The sequence below is a fragment of the Bacillus rossius genome, chromosome 2 (assembly GCF_032445375.1).
Source record: "Bacillus rossius redtenbacheri isolate Brsri chromosome 2, Brsri_v3, whole genome shotgun sequence".
Taxonomy (NCBI): domain Eukaryota; kingdom Metazoa; phylum Arthropoda; class Insecta; order Phasmatodea; family Bacillidae; genus Bacillus; species Bacillus rossius.
Window position 1 is genome coordinate 107,784,337 of NC_086331.1, and position 22,304 is coordinate 107,806,640.

Below are 22,304 nucleotides of genomic sequence, written 5' to 3' on the forward strand. Positions count from 1 at the left end.
ACCGTGATGTCACAATCCAATATGGCGTTCGGCACCTCAGGCTCCTCACCCTAGACTTTGTCCCAGTACCCATTTACAAACCATTCTACAAGCATATAATCATTCATTTGAAAAAAAAAGAGCGTTTACTGCTTCTTGACAACATGCACATTAATTCGATAGTATCTGCTGCAGATAATCCGCAGGATGTCTCGCTAACACTACAGTCTATGAAGTTGATGCTGCCTCATGTCCAAGTGAACATGTCCAAACACATCAAAATGTTGAAGAACACAGAAAATGGCAACAACATTGACATACCATGCCGATCCTGGAGTCTCGAAACGTGTCCTGGCTTGCCTCAAAGTCAAAGTATTAACTGGATAGTAAAGTCCAGATTCGCTACCGAAAAACCCAGATACATCATCGTTGGGCTTCAAACTGAAAGACAGCACAATGCAGGAATGAACTGTCGATGTTATATCATTGCCAAAAATGATATGTGAACATATTTTTAAACAGCGAAAGCTACCCTTATCTGGACTCGAACATGGACTTTGAAATTGAAAGATTTCTTCTCGCATAAAAATGCATGCCAAGTTTTCCAGGAAGCGTACTATGGTCGTAAACTGTCGCCGATACCCAGTCCCGACAGTTTCAAGAAAAGGCTCCGCTAATGGTGTTTGATGTTGCGAAACAGAACAATAGAATAGATTCAAACATCATCGAATGTAGGATCGAGATATCGACAAGCAGAAATGTTCTAACAAATACATATGCTTTCTGGCTGATACTTCACGATCGACTTGCATCGAACATTTTTTGAGACAAGCTTGTTAAATTATCTTTTTTAATACCACTGTTTGTGAATTCATTTGATTTATTTAATCGCTAATTTTAAGATGTATTGCAACCTAATTTTTCCCAGGGCCAAAATGGATTCAAGTTCAAGAAGATTGCCGTTACATAAGAATACGATGACAGGACTATAACCCGCACCTTCCGGCCTCCGTATCTTTGTAAACTACTGGACGAAAAAACATGAGGACCAACAAATGGCTTTGCAAATATTACCATGGCCTGTAGAGGGACGAAAGGTTAAATCCACACCGTCAAGTGAAAATAATCACTCTTGAAGATTTACCACTGCAGAATCCACGTGGCATCATTCACGTCGAGGGGCTCGAACAGAAGAAATGGCTGAGCAAGTTTTGTGACGGGGCTGCTCAAATCGTAGAACTGCAGACCGACTACAGGTGTCCTACGCTGTCAATCCTAGTGCAATGTATGTCAAGCAACCTCACATTTGTGACAATATTGAACGCGAATGGACCTATGCCTGTCACATCTCGCAGCTAATGCGGAAATGGTTCTTCGAGTGTGAGTAGACTTGTCTGATCCTACACAGTTTCTGTATACATATATAAATGTGTGCAATGGTGCGTGTCTTCAGTTGTCATCCGACCTGCAAGAAGATGTTTTCGTTCCATCTTGCCAATTACTGTGGAACCTCTGCCATACAACTTTTAAGTGCTCGTCGACGTGAAAGAAGCAGATTCCTGAATAGTGTACAAAGAAGACTGTTTGATTGCGAAAAGTGTAGTTAACAATTTGGACGCCATGCTAACTTGAAAATTATTTTCATAACCTGCAGTAGGTCTCTGACTTTGTCTCGGGAGACATATAAGTGAAACAAATGGGATAGGTATTTTCACATTGCAACTGTCTGATTAATCATAAGAAGATTTGCAAGGGAATACAAACAACAGCAATCTTAATTTATTTCTTTACCTGAGTCAATCATCAAGAAAAGAGCAGTAGTCAATCGCCAGAAATTTAAAGAAAAGTTTGGTTTTAAATGGTGTATTTTTGCATACACTAAACGAAAATGATAAATTGTGCCCAATCCGTGTAATTAAACAAGAAAAGAAAGAACAATTCTATCTGTTGCTTTTGACAAATGAAAGCAATGTTGCATAAGCATACTACTGTTAATTCATAAACGTTTTCCGATTGGTGAGACGACAGGTTACAAAACATAATAGTAAAATTCATGTGTACAAGGTGTGCGTTGAGTAGTTATGTATTTCGCTGATCAAACTCGGAAATCGGGTCTTACAGGTATACAACTATACAGTGGCTTGAACTACATAAAATTAATATAGAGATATTCGTGGAGCAGATGATGGTATGTTTAATTAGTTAAAAGATAATCTAAAAATTAATTGAATTATTTGTGCATGTTAAAAATAAGTGCTTGTAGTAGTGTTACTTAAATACTTTTAAAATAAAATAACAATATTTTTGCATCTACCAAAGATCGAACCGAGGACTGGAATCGATTGCATAAATCTTTTATAATTAGGTAAACCTTTTAATGATTTTTGGAGATTTTCCAATTTTTTATGTTATAATTACAGATTTTCAATGTGGTGGCTAAGTTGGCCGACAAGATGGCGGACGCTACGACAGCTGAATATCTGGTAATTAGCACTTCTGCACTCTAGGGAGTAAAAAATAAACCAATATGGCGGCAGCAAACTAATGCGGAAGAAAACAAAATTGTGGATCTAAGATGGCAGCCATAATGTCATGCTGGTTGGCATAATACATATTTCTTGGCATTTGTAGGGTGGGGTATATCTGCCTCCGTGGAGGAAGGACCTATCGCCATTTTTGCCTCGCCGGGTTCGAACCGAGATCTCCGAGGTCCATGATGTGAGTAGGTTTTTGTTTATTAAAATTTAAATAAAATTATAATTAAATATAATTTTTTATAAATTAAAAAAAAATCATTTGAATTTTTTAGATGTTGATTACGGATTTTCTAGATAATGGGCGTGATGTTATAACCCAAGATAGAATAATGTTCCCGAAAAAAAATGGCTGCAGTGACATCATAATCTAAGTTGTAGGAAATCAAATAGCAGCTGTGATGTCATAATTCATGATTGTAGAATCCAGCAGACGAAAACAGTACAGCGTCCTACAAACCATCGAAAATTGTATCGCGTAATATGCGGTGGGGGAGGGGGGGGGATCGACTGTGATGGCAATGTATCAAAAAGTGTAACTTTCGGGAGTGAGGCACTGGATTTCAAGATTGCGGCCGGGTTCAAGGTCATATAATATGGCGGCCGGAATCAAGATCAAGGTATCCAAGATGATGGTCGTGATGTCACATTCCAAGATTGCGGACCTCCGCTCCCGGAGCCCCCAACCCGTACTAAAATAGAGTGTTACCTTGCATTGAATGGGTTTTCATAACATTTGCTTGTTATCAACTAAGTATATTACTTAAAAGTTATACTTTTTACCGAGATTGTTTACCCATTTTATAATGGTTTAGTTTAGCAAGAGTTCCAACCAGCGACCCTTTGTTTGCAGTTCTAAATCTTGAACACTCAACTGCCGTACAAATTTGTGCATCTCAAAGCGTATTTGTAAATATTAATTGTACTACGATGTAATCGATATACACACTGTAAACATACTTAAATGCGTTTTTTCGATCCTTTAGATATACATTTTTGGATACTAGGTGGCTGTAAAATAACTTTATAGTAAGTTAAAATATCTTAATAACGGCATAAGTGTGTGTATATAACTACAGTCAGTGATAGAAAAGAGTAATATATATGTTTGTCTTGTAAAGTACATAAAAACGAGTAACTTAATTTTTTTGTATTTAAAGATAAACGTCTTCATGGATGTATTTTAACTTGTAGTTTCATTCGGTTTTTGAGTAACATATTTTTAAATTACAAATATTGTAGCTGTTTCTAACAGTTAAAAGTCTAAAATGAAAAACTACTTAGAACCTCTGTGAGTTATTTCTCACTTTTTATAGTATGAAATAAACTTATTTTTTGAAATTTTTTATGCATTTTCAAATATATTTACTTAAAACTATGGTCATCTCTAAAAATAATTGTATTTTAAAAATTCATCAATCACATTGTTCAATACACACAATCATAACTTTTATTTTATGTGGTTAGCAGAGACATTGGCAAAACAAAAATTTAATTATAAATTAAGTTACAAAACACAAAATGCATAAAATCAGTTTCAAACTATAACTGTAAGTAGTATAATAATGTTAAATACTTGGTTATGAAGATAATTCCCGCGTTTTTATAAGTTGCTGCGTAAAATTAACTATATATGTCATATTCAATATAAGTAGTTTAATATGTTTGGGCTTAAAATGTTATAAACTGTATTCTGCTAGAGTTAAAGAAAGTGGTGGAAGGTGACACACATTATATAATCATCATTCTGTGTGGTTGTCAGTTATCTTTTGAACGGAGTAGGATAGAAGAAAATCATTGTTTCAGATGGTTTATATAAGCAGTACTTCTCAGACATTTGGGAAAGAAGGTTCTAACCACAGTTTAAAGAGTTGTTTGATGGGGTCGTCTCTCTGCATACAAAGTCTGCTCGGGTTACTAACTTATGTGCGGGAGCCCAGCAGCAAGCTCTTAGTATTCGTGAGTGGCAGGCCGACGTTGTGACTGTGACGAATGATTGCCGAAGGAGCATAACGTCTAGCTGGCCAGTTATCACCGCACGAGTAACAAGCTGAGCTGACAAACAGGTGCGAACAAGCGAATACCGTTGGTCGTCGGCTCGCCGTTACGCCGGCCGCTGGAGATACGCCAGTATTTCACATTTCAAACAGCGAGGCGTACGCCCGCCGAAAGCCCAGCTGGTTGCAATGTCCCCTGTGAATAGCAGCGTTACCTTTACACGCCGACTAAGAGGCGAGGGGTCTTTACTTCTCCCACTTTGAAACTGCAAGAGCGAAACTTCACGGGAGACACTCCATAACATATATATATACTACGTTCTTTGAAGATTCTTACAATGCGGAAGACTGCTTTAATTATTTCTTTTTGGACAAACGCCTTTTTTGGTTACACTGTGTGTCATAGATAAAAGATGAATAGGCAAAGACTCAAAAGACAGGCCAAAATCAGCCGATGTCAAAAGTTAAATGCATAGACCACACAGATAATTCCGTGAAAGGATTAAGCCAGAAAAAAATTTCACAGCACAGACGAACACAGTGAGCTCAAAACCATATAGTTGCAACAAAAATAGTAAATAAAACAAAAATCGACCTTTGACAACAGCGATAAACAGATGAACCTAACGATGATACTAAACAGATAATATGGACAACACAGCGATGTGACTAAACATATATTCGTGACACCACAACGACGATAGCACAGACAAACACAGTAGGCTACCTAGGACAAAACTTAAAGATAAAACAGACAGATCCGTGAAGTGCGTAAATTTAACACTACCTACATTTTTCTTTTATTTCAAATCACGAGCATTGGCGTACCGCGGGCTAGTCCGGGTTTGTACAGGACACTTTGACTGGTGTCACTCATCTCCTGACCTGTAGTTATCACAGCTTGTAGAGTTGTAGAGTGGATATACATAGAAGTGAGAGCGGAAAGAGCCTGCGCATTAGCGAATTTTGATGTCCAACATTACCCGTGCCTACAAGCACGTGGCACAGCCGTGGACTTCTCACTATCAGGGATTCGTGCCGGACTCAAAAACGGCGGGAAACAGATTTTTTTTTTTTTACATTTAATAAATCAAAGATTTGGCATGTGGATCGTGGTAACAGAACCGCCATTGCCAGAACTCTAGTTGGTGTCATGTATTTCAAACAGTTGTTAATAATCGCCGGTGGAAGAACAATGCACAGGAGGACTACTACTTCACAGCTGACTTTCCGCAATGCACCTAAAACTAACCATTTAGAGAGCACTTATGTGTTACTTTTACGACTCAGGCCGGTTTATAAACCACCCAAGAAACGCAAGGGATGCATGACACAAAACTACATTTTCAAATACTATTTTATGAACTACGAAGCACGCAAAAACGCAACACACGCATCGCCCAACTTTTAACTTTTTTCTTTTCTGTTTGCGTTTCCGCCTTCCATATTTGAAGTGAAGTGTTTCGAAAACTTTAAAAGAATAGACGTTATGTGCATAGACGGCCACGATGTTGTTATTATTATATACATAACCTTTTCACTTGATAAACGTTTGCAGAATGTAGGGAAATAACAGTTTTAAATATACTGATTAAAGATTTCATATTTTTTTATGATAATTATGAATAAACAAAAGAAGTCCGGAATATAAATTTATTTTCTACTGTTTAACAATTTTAAGCTACATGATTTCTGACGTCTTGCGACTCCGTGCATTATAAACGACCGTAATTTACTTGCACTGGTTGCATGATGCGTTATTACATCGTTGCGTTCCTTGCATGGTTTATAAATCCGGCCTTAACTGTCCCTACAAGATTCACACAAACATACTGTGTGTTTGACGTTTTGCAGATACTGCGTCGGTCGTACTTGCCGCGACAGCAATGTTTGTTGCAATACAGCCGATCACTGAAGCTGCCTCCGTAACACTCCCGCATCTAGAAAACAACAGGTACGTGACGTGATTTTGTGTTATCTTTTCTGAGGAAATACTTGCGCTACTGCTGTATGTGCAATATGTCTTGAAACTACGAATATATTATCTTGGAGGTTATTCTGTTAATTTTTTGAAGCTATGCTGACAAGTTAAACACTATTATATAGAAAAAAGTTTTTAAGTAATTTATTCCCTTTTATATCAGTGTATTAATTTAAACTAAGTTAATTATTAATGCGTTGAACTGGAAATTTGCTTCAACAAATCATTCCAGTTAAATTTAATTTTGCAGGTTGTTTGTTATATCACTTGAATTATTTAAAGAGTTTTATTCCCTATGGAAAGTGAACTAGAACATATGTAAGCCACTTTCAGCATATCTCAATTCCTAAAATTCGCCCTTAAAAATCAGGTTTAGAAATAATGGTATTTGAGGATAATAACAAAAACTATAGAATTACAATTCCAGGAATATATTTTCATGATATAGAGATGCTCATCAATTTTAACAAACTTCTAATAATACCCCTCCTCTTAGTTAAATCATATTGGGTGACAACGTATTATTGCATGCATTTGTTCTTCTGAATGTTGGGCATTTGGTTTATATGACCTAATTAATAAAAACTTTCTTGTTTAAACTACCTAGGACGAATGCATCGTGCACCCAAATGCAAACACAGTATTTACAACAGGGAATCTCTCTCCGACTGATTGTATCCAGGAACAAACAGTAAACACAATAGCACACTGTTATTGTAGCTTGTTTATTTGATGTGCATGAAGAGTCACAATCCAAGCATCGTTGATTGTAAATATGGAGATCTCTGTGGTAAATGCAGCCTGCTGCATGTCGGCTAGTTCCTCCCAAGAGAACCTCTAGATGCTCACTCCACTTGTACAGAACACACTGGTGAGGCCTGCAACTGCTGTAGTGGGTTTCAGTTGTGACTGTAGGGAGCAGTCAGCCAAATATTGGTTGTTTCCCAGTGAACACCTCTGCGTGGGCCAAGTATTGCGTTATGTTACGGTAGCCGAAACATTTGCATGCGTTCATCGAAATAATGCCGTCCTAAGCAGTAGCAACAAGAGGGATGTTTTTATTTATAACCTATTACTTCACAGTGAGATGGTTTCAAATATTCCAAACAACCGAAGTTACAAATTTGTATGCAATAAGAGGTTATTACAACCAGTTATCCAACAAGTGGGAATGAATACTTTCAAAGTTTGTTAAAAAAAAAGGTGAAAAACTCTGTGCATAAAACTATATTCCCTTGGTTATAGTTTAATTCCTTATAGTTTTAATTATTTGGCTGTGCACAAACACTATTTCCATACCTGATTTTCTAAGACAAATATAACCCTTAGGAATTGCGATATGCTAAAAGTGGCTTCCATAATTTATACATCAAATTCCATAATAAATAATGTCTTGAAGTATGTTAGGTGCATTTTCCAACATTTAATATTACGATTTATTTATCTTTGCATTATTGTATTTATAAATACGACGGAAAATTAATGTAACTTATAAATTAAATTATTTTTTAATCGGTGAACAATATACATGCAGGAAATCGAAGTCTTAAAGGTTATAGCATTCTGAATAAAAATTACCTCATGTGTTGAGGTTAAAAAAATGACTTAAAAGAAAAATCAAGTTGATGAAAATTAGTTTGCATGCTAAATAAACTTTTCAAATTATTTGGAACCGTCCGATATTGTTATCAGTGTAAGTGAATTAATTTCTGCGAATAATATTATTACACTGATATTATAAAACAGCTTCCTAGAATTACTTTTGCTACACCTAAACTTCAGTGGCGTGTGAGTTTAATTTTCCGCGCAGCGTGTACCGAGGTCTTGGAGATTGACTCGTGAAGTTCATATAAGCTACCACTTCAAGAGGCAGGCAGCAACTTAAAACTAGTGGTTTCTTATTATAGCTACTTATGTTCGAATCCTCGTGTCCATTATCTATTAATAAATTGATATTTAATCAGATAGTTTAAGTTATTCGTGTTCTTTGTTTCAGATTTCAAATAAATGTTACCGACTCTAAGAACTAAACTGGGTATCTAGAACGAGTTCCGAATATTTGTGAGAAATCCTAGTTTTTAATAGCATTTTATATTATTTTTCTGGATGAAGCTTGACAGTTAATATTTCAGAATTTTTTATCTTCCATATATTTTTGAAAATACGTAAACTGATTTTAAAATAGCCTCCACCAAAATAGCATGAAAGAGTGCCAGGATATTTTTCGAAATACTTTGCTGCTTACTTTCAAATCTGTTTCTGACTGGTGCGGAAGAGACAGCTGCTCTCGTTGGCCAAGTGACTATGACCTTTAAATATATATACTGTATAGAAGTCGCGAGTGGATAGGATTTACTCTACGTCTTTCAGAAGCGTATGATGAGCAGCTTGGGAACTTCACCGCTGCAGTGCGCTGCCGTAACGCCCTGTATTTCTTAGTTGTTATTTACACGTTAGAGCGCAGCGCTGTCGCCCGCTGTCATTCCCCGCACCCCTCATCCATCATTCACTGCAGCTCAACGTCGTTCCACTGGAGGGGGAAGGGGTGTTTGAAGAGTTCGACACTTGTCCGCTAGGGACCACCACAAGTCGATGCCCTAGAGATGGTGGCGATTGCAGCGGTGAATTAACCAACTACCTCAAAACCGTATTAGAAATTTTAACCTGGGCTGGCGACTTCTATACAGTATATATATTCAAAGCTATGACACTGCGGCACAGTGTTAAAGTGGCGAAGCAAAGCTCAGTGTCTCGTGCCCAATGCCCGACACGGAACATTCATTTTTAAGTGCTGAGTCAGTCCTTGCGTAACTAAGGGCGCGGTTACACGGGAGTCTGAACTACTTCAGGTGAACTTGTTCAGCTGTTGAGTGCGGTTACACACAGTCTGAACATGTTTCGTTCGAGGCCATTTCCCATTTAACTTAAACAGGTTGGCAAAGTAGTTCAGATCGACATATCTTCTACATTAGCCTCTGATTGGCTGTTTAGAATATAAATAGTCTTTTGCAGAAATTCAAGATGGAAAGTGTTTCTGGCACAAGTTCGAGTAATATTTTACCGAATGCAACAAAAAAATCAACAGATAATTATATATATATTTTTTAATTGATCCTGAACTTAATTTTCTTAAAACTGAGATAGGTACTCTCGCTCAAAAAATAATAAAAAATAAGTTAAAATATTTTACTGTGCATGTTGTTTGAATTCCCGATATGTAAAAAAATATTCAGCAATATGTAAACACATTCCATTTCTGCTGATAATGCTGTATAAACAAGTGAGAAAATCCCGCGTTTTCTGGATACAATTACAAAATAGAGATCAACAACACAGTCATTCGTTGATAGTAGACAATCGGTATTAGAGCTAAACACACTTTTCAGCAACTACAGTGTAACCGTACACTTTCGCGTTTGTAAACGTGTTTACTTAAACATGTTCACCTGAAGTAGTTCAGGGTCCCGTGTAACCGCGCCCTAAGTCCTGACCCTTCTACAGTTTTTGCAGTCCGTCCCACTTCCTGGGGTTTATTGTATACAAACGAGCCACGCAAATAGAGTAGTATCTATATACTGGTTCCTCCGAGCTCTTGTTCCAGTGCGGATTGTTCGTGTGGAAGTCCACCGTATTGGATTTCGCCAACATAGAAGACCTCCATCTTTACTTTAAAAATTAATTAAAAATTTTTAATAACACTTTGATAAAAAAAAATGACTTACGCCATCGAGTCCGGATTCCTAGGTTATAAGAGGCCAGGCCAATTAAATTTTACAACTTAATAACATTTAAAAACATTATTTTAAGTATTCAAATAAAACACATAATCGAGATCACAGGTACTGGGTTTGATTCCCGGTGTATGTACTTGTAAAAGATTCAACATATCCTTAACCCCCAATATTTATGAAAGCATATATTACTCCAACCAGTATGATGTCATGGCGGCCGTATTTGATACCGCCATGCTGGATTTATTTTTAGTCTGCTAGATTACACTGCCGCCAATTTGGTTTAATATATATCGGCTAGAGTGCGATAGTCACCAGATGGTAGTGTCCGCCTTTTTGTCAGCTATCACGACCGCCATTATGAACATTTGTAATTATCAACCAAATATTTAGGGAGAATATCCAAAATATATTTTAAAATTTACCTATTAATATATTGATTGATTCTATCCATTACTTTCCTTGGTCCGAACCTTAATCTGTGCAAATGTGTAATTTTTGCTTCAAAATACTTTTTTAATTTTATATGACAAAATGTCCCCAGAGTGGCTTAAATTCATTTATACCAGCCACCAGTGAGCCGCCATTTCTAATTGACCACCATATCGAAAAATCCGTAATTATCAACCTAAAAATTCGGGAAAAATTCCAGAACACACCAGAAATGGCGCCATGACATCGTCGAAGATGTAGGTTCCAAGGCAGCAGAAGCCGCCACCTCCACCTCAAACCTGAACCCGTGCCAGTATTCCCTTTTATATACTACTCATATGGACCAAGCCTATAAAACCTTCTTTTTAGACTCTAGGTATGGCTTTAAACCAATGAATGTTTAATATCAAGCATAAAGGACGATAGTCTCCTAACTGTCAGACCTACAGTACGGACGTGATCTAACATGCTTAACGAATACTGTAAGGTGCATTACAAGAATATAGGACAAGTTATACACATTACAAGGCTGACACAGAAAGTTTCACATTTACTACATGATCAAGCGTCCCTGATGCATGTTTAATTTTTATTATAGGACCAAGAAACGCCGAACCATAAGTTAGTCCTTGCCGATACTTGCCATACCTTTCAAATAAGTCATGAACAATATCGAATATATAGGCCAAGCATCTCAGAACCAGGAAGCTTTCTTTTTCAATACTGAGGGCGGTATTCCAAGACGTTCGTGTAAGGTAGCGAACAAGCACTGCCTTGTTGGGACACAACCGTGACCTAACTCGCGGGCCGTATTCCAGAACGTGTCCAAACAGAATCCCCGTAAGGAATCAAATCTGCAACAGTTTGAATAAACGTTGCCCTACTCAAGGCTAGAAACTGGTTACAATCAATCTAGCAGACGTTTCGCAACCATCGATACAATTGTCACGGCAAAAATCCTAGAGATAAAAGCACCATCGCACAAATTATATGGTTTTATTTTTATTTTCTCAAATACTTGTTAACTTGTGATTATTTCTTGTTATGACAATTAAAGTGTACAAAATGTATTCCAGGATAGTTCCGCTAACATAAAGTTTCATTTGGCACACCAGTACGTTTGGTACGAACCCGATATTCACGAAATTGAACATATACGAGTTTGTGATGCCAGGCGTACCTAAGTCCTCCTCCTGAACGAAATCAACGAAAAAGTGAGCTCTGCGCATGTGCGGAATTTGGGCAACGGATCGGCAACGGATCGGCAACGGATAGGACACCAAAATCCGTTCCCTAAAAATAATGGACTGGCTGTGTCTTATCGTGAACTTGAAATAGGGTTAGATTACAGGCGTAGCGTATTCAACACCTAAACCCTTATTTTTGTATCTTGGAATACCAGCCTAAGTATGTAATACGCCCAAGTAAAACCAATGACAAGCATATCGGCCAAGTGCCTCCGAGCCACAATGCCTGCTATGCGGAATTACTCAACATGCTTTACGCTTACGAAAAAACCGTTACAGGCATATCAGACAAGTCTCTGAACTGCCAGGCCTACAATATGGAATTAACCTATGTGCTTAGAAATATTATAAGCTTTATTACAACCATATACACCAGCTAACTAAGGATGTTTTAGGATTAACAAACGACCAAAAATCCCTGAACAATGAAACATGTCATCCTGACTAAACACTTGAATAAGAGTACTTTTTACCTAAAATTACCTATTTGCATCGATCAAGTATCGAACCAAGTACAGTAATCGATCGATTCAATCATTAAATTAATGAGTGATTTATAAAATAAATAAATTGGAATTTGTCCCGAATTTCTAGTTTAATTATTATGAAATTCCAAGATGATATCCAAATTTCAAGATGGCGGGTGCCACAGTCATAATAAATGATTACTGCACTCTAGCAGGTAAAAATTAAACTAACATGATTGCAGTGCACTCTAGCAGACGAAAACAAGATAGCGGCTTCCATCAGACGAAAACAAGATGGTGGACGTGACGTCATGACGTCATACTAACTGGCAATACATACCTTGCATTAGTGTTCGTATGTTAGCCTGTCGGTGGAGGAAGGATTTGTTTTTTTTTTCCCTCACTGGATTTGAACCATGGATGTGTGTGTTTTATTAAAATTTTATCAAAATATGTTAAATTTATTTATACATTTTAAATATTTTCCCGATTTTCTAGCTAAATAACTACGAATTTTCAAGATGGTTGTCGTGACATCGTAATCCAAGATGACAGAGTGTTTTATTTACATTTTTATTTTTTTCATAATTTAAAAAAATTCCCGATTTTCTAACATAAAAAATACGGATTTTCAAGTGGGCGGCCTTATCAAAAATTTCAACGATCTAGAATCCAAGATGGTGTCCGTAAAAAAAATGCGCAACGATGATGTCATACACGACCAATATGGCGGGCGTAACTACACATGCAACGTTTCTATAATCCAAGATGGTGACTGTAACGAAATGTGCAACAGTGTTTTATTTAAAAATAATTTATTAAAATTTGAATAATTAGTTTTTTTTATAAATTTTAAATTTCTTTCCAAATTTCTAGCATAAAAATATGGATTTTCAATATGGCGGCCGTAACGATAATTTCAACGTTCGAGAATACAAGATGGTGTCCATGGCATCCTAATTGACAAGTCATGACCTCGATGGCTTAGAGCGGCTTGCCCATGGGGAATTTAAGCCATTTTGGGGGATTTTCAAGCCATTGGCATTTTTTAGGTCTAAAACGGGAGTTTTTTTTAGGAATTTTTGTAAATTTTGAGTCAATTTTGAGGAATGTTGAGGAAATTTGACACCAAAATGGCCGTTGGGACGTCAAAATTCAAAATGTCGGCGACAATCCTTCCAATCCTCCAGCCGAAGTCTGTCCCAGGACATATATTTATATGTTATATACTACTACTACTACTACTGACTACTCATAAAAAATTGACCCTAAAGATCTTAACAAATATATGCGTTAATTAAATTAACCAATAAATATCTATACTAATATTATAAAGCTGAAGAGTTTGTTTGTTTGTTTGTTTGTTTGAACGCGCTAATCTCAGGAACCACTTGTCCGATTTGAAAAATTCTTTCAGTGTTGGATAGTACATTTATCGAGGAAGGCTATAGGCTATATTATATTATCAATAACATTAGGGATCCTTACTAAAAGTCAAATTTAGAATCAAATGCGTTGGAGGGGGTTAGATACAACATGCAGTACACGTACGAAGTGTGTGTTGACAATGCCGCAGGCGCTAGAAGTTTATTTCCTATTGCCTATTAACATTGTTGCCACACACTAGATGCCTTATCATTCTTAATTTTCCCATACAAGTAAAAAACACCCGTGTGATATTAACAACGAAGCAATCAGTACCCTCATAAGAGTTCAATTAGTATTTAAATACTTTTTATCACTTTAAATCGCAAACCTAAACTACTGTTTTTTTTCCTCTCTCTGTGTTTGATTTGTTTTTTATTGCCCTTTTTTTCAAGTATATATATTTTACAGACTTGAAACTTCACAGTAATGTTCCTTATGTTACGCAGGATGACATTTTCCGAAAATTATATCCCATGGGTGGTTGAAACCAGGCAACAGTGGGTACTTTGTCTGCATGAGAACAGGATTTTGCATTGTTCATGCCTTTTGCGTCTCCATGGCAACGGGCATCGCGCGGCAGTGGCGTACCCACAAGGAGGGGCATGTATAATGAGCGGCGCAAGAGTGATCTGCCTGTAGACTGCCGTAGCGAAGTACGGGTACATCAGTTGTACGTTGCGTGCACGAGTCGGGAAACCATCGGTGCTATTCATTTTCTCTCCGGTACATTATACAGCATTGTAATAAATTTTCACTGATTTTTTTTATTTACCATTACTGTAAATGGGAGATGTGGCTTAATTTTTTTCCATTAGTATAGCTGTGCGAATCCGGGTCGGGCAGCTAGTTCACTGATATAATTTATAGCTGTTTTAAAAATAAATAAAACTCTGCGCACATATTACTATATACATGGTAGAAACATAAAACATAATTTAAAACAGGGGTTAGGACCAAACGAATATATATGTGATATATAATCAGTAGGAACATATAATGATACAATGTGTATTTTTAAAAACAACGGAAATCCAGCTCCAATAAGACACACTAGGAAGTATTTAAAATATAGACCTATTCAAGAATGGATTTTTGAATTGCAGATAAGTGAGGGTAGTCATAATATCAAAAACTATATAGGGGAGTCTGAATTCGACTGAAAATCTTCGGCTACAAAATAATTTAAAAACCTCTATATGATATATAGATATATGATATATAGTCTTAAGTGCTTCCCAAGGCTTGTATACCTTTGAAGTTTTGGGCTAAACAACATTTATATTGTAAATAATAGAGAAACTATTTAAGAAGTAACTGTGAGCATCCTAATTATGTTTAATTGAGTGAAGTTCTACAATCCTGCGAATTTTGTTGCTGAAGCCAAATTATTTCATTGAAATAATAGAGGGTAGTAACACGTCAATAAAATATGTGGAAAATACAGGTGCTACACCCAATTATTTCAATGGACTAATTTTGCTACAGATACAAAATGTGTTGTGATTGCAAAACATTATTAAATTAGACATAAATCAGAAGCTCAATGTTCTATCTTAAAGAGTTAATATTTTATTTACGATATGAATGTTGTTCAGATACAACTTCAAAGACGTATGCCAGCCATGGGAAGGACTTTAGGCTATCTACCAGCCTCCAGTAAGCCGTTGATGATATATTGACCACCACCTTGGAAATTCGTAATTATAAACCACGAAATTTCTTATTAAAATAATGATTGATTCGATCCATTCATGTCAGTGGCTTGATATCAGTAAGTCCAGAGTTAATTAAATTGATTAACTATGTATAAAACAGTCTAAGGTCCGGTATTCAGTAACTAAAGAACGTCAATATCACATGAAACAGTAGGACAGAGGAGAAAGGAGTTAGCACACGCGAAGTGACAGTCACTCATGCAGCGAGGGTCGTGTGTTCGATACTTACCACAAGCATAGCAGCAACATGATAATTTGTTCTTGAATCGTGTAGGAAATTGTATACAAATAGATAATGAAAATAAGAGTATTCACGTACTTTTGTCCTAAAAATCTAAATTCAAGCATGTTAGCCAAAACGTTTTTAAAGATATTCACGAGGGTGTACAAACGAGAATTATCTGCCGCTGCGGGCAGGAAGAGTATGACCCCGCTCGCGCGGGCCCCTTGGGGGGGGGGGGGAGGCAGCTAGATGATCGCTCGAGACACGTGACGCACGGCTCTTCAGCCATCTCACTAACAGTAAAAACGTCGTTGAAATCGTAATCCAGTATATGAAAAGTACTTGTTGGAATTGCTTCAAAGTACGAAAAATGGGACAAGAGTAGAAAATTAGCCTAACAATGTAACATTTGCATCCCAAAAAATGTTGTAGTGCATGTGATCTAACACAGATTCGAACATATGCTGCATGCCACAATAAAGACATCTCCACGAAAAATGATAAACAACAAATCTTCATACAGGCCAAGCGAATCCTAACCACGAGGCCTTCTTCAATACTTGACATTCCTTTTAAATAAACCACGAGACCTTATTTGTTGATGCTAGGTATTCCTTCCAAAATATTTATGACCTAATTCAAGCAGACAAGACAAGTGTCTTCGAACTGTCAGCTAGGTGTTATGGATATAATCTAATGCAAGACCATGAGGTTTTGAACCATTAAATATTTAGACCTGACTAAATACTTTAATAAGTACATTTAACAATAAGAACGTACATTTGTACAAACATTCAACTAAGTAGGAATGCTTTATCATCAGAGGGATATAATATCATCAATAGGAATATCATCAGCAGGGATACCATTTTATCAAAGCGATACGATCTCATCATAGGGATACGATCTCACAATAAGGATAAGATCTCATCAGAGGGTTACATACTAATCAAAAAGATACGATCTAATAAGAGAGAAAAGCATCTAATCAGAGGAATATGATCTCATCAGAGGGATACTTTCTCATCATAGGGATATGATATCCTCATAGGGATACGATCTCAGCAGAGGGATACGATCTCTTCAGTGGGATACAATCATTACTTTGTTTAAAGGAATACCTAGTATCGACAAAAAAGTATCGTGGTTTAATTGAAAGAAATTCCAAGAATCGACGAAGAAGGGCTCATGGTTCGGATTCGCTTGACCTAAATCCTTTACATTGGAAATTACCTGATTAAAATGTTTTAAGTATTGACGAAAAATACATTTTGGGACGGAGACGCCTTACATTGTCCATGTGCTGTTTAAAATGTTTGTCGTGTATCGACAAATTAAGGTCTCTTGGATCGGATTCGCGTGGCCTGTATAAATATTTGTTATTTTTCATCGTTCGTGGCTTGTATTTATTATAGCATATGGTCTGGGTTTAACTCTGTGTTAGTAGTATGTATTGGCCGGTCCAAGCGAAGGCGCCAGGCGCGTGGTGGTGGTGGGGCCAATGACCGACCGACCGACCTCTGACATCACGGCGGCCATTTTGGACACATATTCCTCAAAATTCCTCAAAAATGATTCAAAAAGACTAAAAATTTCAAAACTATTCTCTTTTCGCGGGAAAAATTCCCGTTTTGAGGAAAAATTTCCCGTTTTAGTCCAGAAACATTCAAAAATTAAGATTTCGAAAAACCTCAAAAGACTTTTGCTTTAGAAAGAACACAAAATCCTAAAAGAGGCTTAAGCATTCATGTCTACAGCCGCCGATAAGCCTCTGACATCATCTAGGATTATGACGTCACCGTTGCAATTTCCGTTACGAACGCCATCTTGAAAATCTTTATTTATTATACGATTTTAATTTAAAAAAAATTTAAATTGGTAAAAAATTTAAAAAATTAAAATTTAATAAAATATTACTTAAAAACCACCGTTGCAAATTCGTCCTTTTTGTTGATTGTGCTTTCGATTGTGCTTCCTTTTCTATGATTGTGCTTCCTCTTTGTCGAATGTGCTTCCAATTTTGCTTTCTTTATCGTTGATTGTGCGTAGTAAAATCTGTAGTTACTGAATAACTACTAGTTCAAAACCTATAGTTCTTGAAAAAAAATATTTTTCAAGGTTTCTTGGTCCTTTAGTATGCATAAAACATGTTACGATGGTCCAATTGACTGTAATTAGGTAACGACAAAGAAGTTCATGAGGTTCGGAAATGTCTGGACTATACGTCTGACATTGTTCATGACCCCGGCCTCGTGGTGGTCCGAAGATGCTTGGTCTATATGTATGGCTTTGTACATGAACGGTTTAGAGGTTTTTCTAAGTATCGAAAAACTAGTCTTTCATGTTAGGCCCATAGACAACGTATTTAATTCGTCGGACAGTTATATTGTATTGAGTTGTTTTTCGTAGAGTGAATGATTAGTAAACTTCGCGAAAGGTAATGGAAAACCGAATATAAAATGTATATAATATTTGTTATACTTGTCGCTGACGATAATAAAACCGAGGACAGGAATCCTTCGATACATGTAAATTAATGAGCGATGTTTTTGATGAATTTTGGAATTTTTCCCGAATTTCTAGGTCAATAAATACAAATTTCCAAGATGGCGGTCGTAATGGCTTACTGGAGGCTGGTAGTAAAGGATTTTAAACCCCTTTTAGGAATTTGAACATGATTTATTGAAATGATTATTTTTACACGAAATTAATTTTTTTTGTGTCGCCCAGGGATCGAACCAAGGACAGGAGCTGATCGGATCAATCATATATTGATTACAAATTTATTTAAAAATTTTGAAATTCATCCCGAATTTCTAGATAAATAATTACTTAAGTCCAAGATGGCGCCCATATGTCAATATGGCAGGTGCCACAGTATTAATAAATGATTGTTGCACTCTAGCAGGTAAATTTAAACTAACATGATGGTGGCACACTCTAGGAGTCGAAAACAAGATGGTGGTCTCCAGCAGACGAAAACAAGATGGCGGATGTAACATCATACTAGCTCTTTATATATACCTTTGTATTGTTGGTGAGAGGTCAGTCTGCAGATGGCTTTTGTGGAGGGATGATCTGTCGACGGTTTTTTATTTTTGTTCTTCCCGGGTTTGAACCGAGGACTCCATTATGTAAGTGCATTATAAAAATGGTATTTTTTTTTAATTGTTCCCGATTTTCTAGCATTAAAATTACGGTTTTTTAAGATGGTGACCGTAACGAAAAGTGCAACGATCTAGAATCCAATATGGTGGGCGTAACGAAAAGTGTAACGATGACAACATACTCAACCAAGATGTTGGTTATAACTAAACATGCAACATTTATAGAATACAAGATGGCGACCGTAACGATATTTGCAACGGTGGTTTTTAAGTCATATTTTATTAAATTTTAATTATTTAAATTTTTTTACCAATCAAAAAAATTTAAAATTAAAATCATAAAATAAATAAAGATTTTCAAGATGGCGATCGTAACGGAAATTGCAACGGTGACGTTATAATCCTAGATGACGTCAGAGGCTTATCGGAGGCTGTAGACATGAATGCTTAATCTCTTTTAGGATTTTGTGTTCTTTCTAAGGCAAAAGTCTTTTGAGGTTTTTCGAAATCTTAATTTTTGAATGTTTCTGGACTAAAACGGGAAATTTTTCCTCAAAACGGGAATATTTCCCGCGAAAAAATAGAAATGTTTTGAAATTTTTAGTCATTTTGAGGCATTTTTGAGGAATTTGAGGAATATTTGTGTGTAAAATGGTCGCCGTGACGTCAGAGGTCGGTCGGTCATTGACCCCACCACCACCACGCGCCTAGCGCCTGCGCTCGGACCGGCCAATACATACTGTTTGTGTTAGATCATATGTACTACAAATAATTTTCGGGGCCCACATTTTATGTTCTACTCTCGTTCCTTTTTTCGTACTTTGAAGCGATTCCAACAAGTACTTACATGTACTGGGTTATGATTGCAATGACCTTTTTATTGTTATCGAGATGGCTGGAGAGCAGTGCGCCGCGTGTATCGAGCGAACATCTAGCTGGTATCCTGGCGTTTCTGCATGCTTGCAAATCTCTTCCCGTGCGCGGACGAGTCTCTTTATTCTGGCATCGTGAATACTATTAATAACTTGGTGGCTAACATGCTTGAATTTAGGTATTTAGGACAAAAGTAAGTGACTGCTATTAACTTGATATGAATTTGTATACATTTCCCTACACTATTCAAAAACAAATTATCATGTTGCTGCTATGCTTGTAGTAGGTATCGAACACACTACCCTCGCTCCATGAGTGACTGTCACTTTGCGTTTGTTAACTCCTTTCTCCTATGTCCTTCTGTTTCATTGATATTTAGTTATTGTATCCAGACCTTAGACTGTTTTATATATGATTAATCATTTTTAATGACTATGTACTTGTGGTATCAAACCGCAGTCATGATTTGATGTAATCAATCATTATTTTAATAAGTGCTTTTAATTTTTTTTAGAATTTCTATATTAACAGTTATGAATTCTCAAGATAGCGGTCAATGTGTCATCATCGGCTTACTGGAGTCTGGTAGACGAGGAATTTAAGCTGCTTTTAGGATTTTTCACCATGTTTATTTAAATAAGTATTTTTTTTAGCTAGAATAAATATTTTTGGATCGAGACAAGGATCGAACCAAGGACAGGAATAAATCGAGTCAATTTCCATTTTAATGAGCGGTTTTTTTGACGGATTTTAGAATTTTTCCCAAATTTCTCACTTAATAACTACAGATTTTCAACATGGCATTTCAAGATAGTATCAGCAGCTTACTGGCTAACGTAGTCAGCGGCTTACAGTGGCTCTTTTTTAAGAGTCTTATGCCAATTTTTAGGAATTTTCAAGCCATCGGAAATTTTTGGAGACTAAAATGGAAAGTTTTCCTTCAAAACGGGAACATTTCCCTGGGGAAGTGAATTTTAAAATTTTCTGATTTTTTAAATTTTTGGCGGGATTTTTTTTCATAATAACTGTAAATTTCGGATAATTTTGCGAATTTTTGGCAATTTTAAATTTCCTTTCGGCAATTTTCAGCAAATTTTGCAAGTTAAAGCCAAGGTCATCCAAGAATGCCCCCGTGACATCACGATCCAAGATGGTGATCGACAAATCACAATCCGGACCCAGGAGCCCCTTTTATATACTAATTCGTTTGCAAAATGCTCGTATTAAATTTTCTTATAATTATGACTTGATATGTTATGATATTATTATTATAATTATGACTTGATATGTTATGATATTATTATAATTATGACTTGATATGACTTAATATGTTTTTATTTGCCAGTGAGATACTTTTTGCATCTTTTTTCGCAGACACGGTGAAGACACGACTGCTAGTGAGGGCGAAGGAACTCGTCATGGCCTCACCACAGCCGCCACTGTTCCTGACACAACGATGGGGCCAAAACCTCTTATCAGGCTTGCCAGATCAGACCCTGTGACCAATTACTACGACTTCATCATCAACGAGGGCTCCTACAAATTCTGGGCCGTGTTCCAAGTGGGCACGGCGGCGCTACTCATATACTCGGCCTTCGCGGCCGTCTACTACGCCAAGTACACATTCGCCACGACTGACTACTCGGACTACGACGACGACTTCTTCCGGAGATCTGGCACCGCGTACACGCCCGAGAAGCCGTCCCTGTTCTCCGGCAACTCGTTCCTCGGGATATCCCCGGAGACCTTCCAGTTCATCATGAACGCCATTTCGTCCAAAAAGTATTCCTAGAACGTTGTGAATGCTTCGTTGCTGCGAAGAAAGCCAGTGGTCGGAGACTTCTCAGTGAAGCAGCGCGCATCGTGATGTCTGTTCAAGTACTACCAGTGCTACCAATTAACGCGTAGTGCGCATTTTCATCTCAAGTCACAAACATATGCCAACATTAAGGATGGCATTTTGTTTTACCTAAATTTTACATGGTTTGTCTTAGAATCGTGTGCCGAATTTGTCTCAATACACTTGCATGGCATATTAAAATGTGTTTCGACTGAAAGGCAAACCAAAATATTCTAAAGTATACAGCATTTTGTATTGGTACAATTTAAAAGTTTTATAAACTATTCTTAAAACTCAATAATTTATTATATTTTTTATAAATGATCTTTTTTATGTTTATACGAGTGCAAGTTAAATAATAAATTACATTTGAACACTGATACTACAAAAACTGATGAAGTATGTATGTAAATATTTAATTCTGCATCTGGTAGAATACAAAACAAGTTGATGTAAACTTAACAGCCATAAGTCCTGCAAAATTTTGGCAACTCTGAAGTTGCAAGCTTTAAATTCAGGTCAGTATGTGTTTGGTGTAGTTACTGAAAGAAACTTTTTAAAAGTTTTCTTTTGAACTAGGAAAATACTTATGCAATAATTTGAGAAAAGGAGTTCATTAGAATTTGTCACATTCTATCAACTAGGTTGACGTTACTTTTTAGGGAACCAACAACTCTCAGTCATCTGACATTTGCATGAACCTGTAACCTATATAGTAGTATAAAAATGGAACTATAAGCCTAATGTATT

At 36.7% G+C, this 22,304-nt stretch overlaps 1 protein-coding gene across 1 annotated transcript in view; it reads left to right on the plus strand.

Moving 5' to 3' along the window:
• LOC134528808 (uncharacterized) overlaps positions 1–21,945 on the plus strand; it is a 33,174-nt gene extending 11,229 nt beyond the window's left edge. The window contains exons 2-3 of the mRNA XM_063362468.1: positions 6,365–6,464; positions 21,089–21,945. Of these exons, the coding sequence (XP_063218538.1) occupies positions 6,365–6,464; positions 21,089–21,506 (518 nt within the window). The 3' untranslated portion in view covers positions 21,507–21,945. The remainder of the gene's footprint in view (positions 1–6,364; positions 6,465–21,088) is intronic.
• The last annotated feature ends 359 nt before the right edge of the window (positions 21,946–22,304 follow it).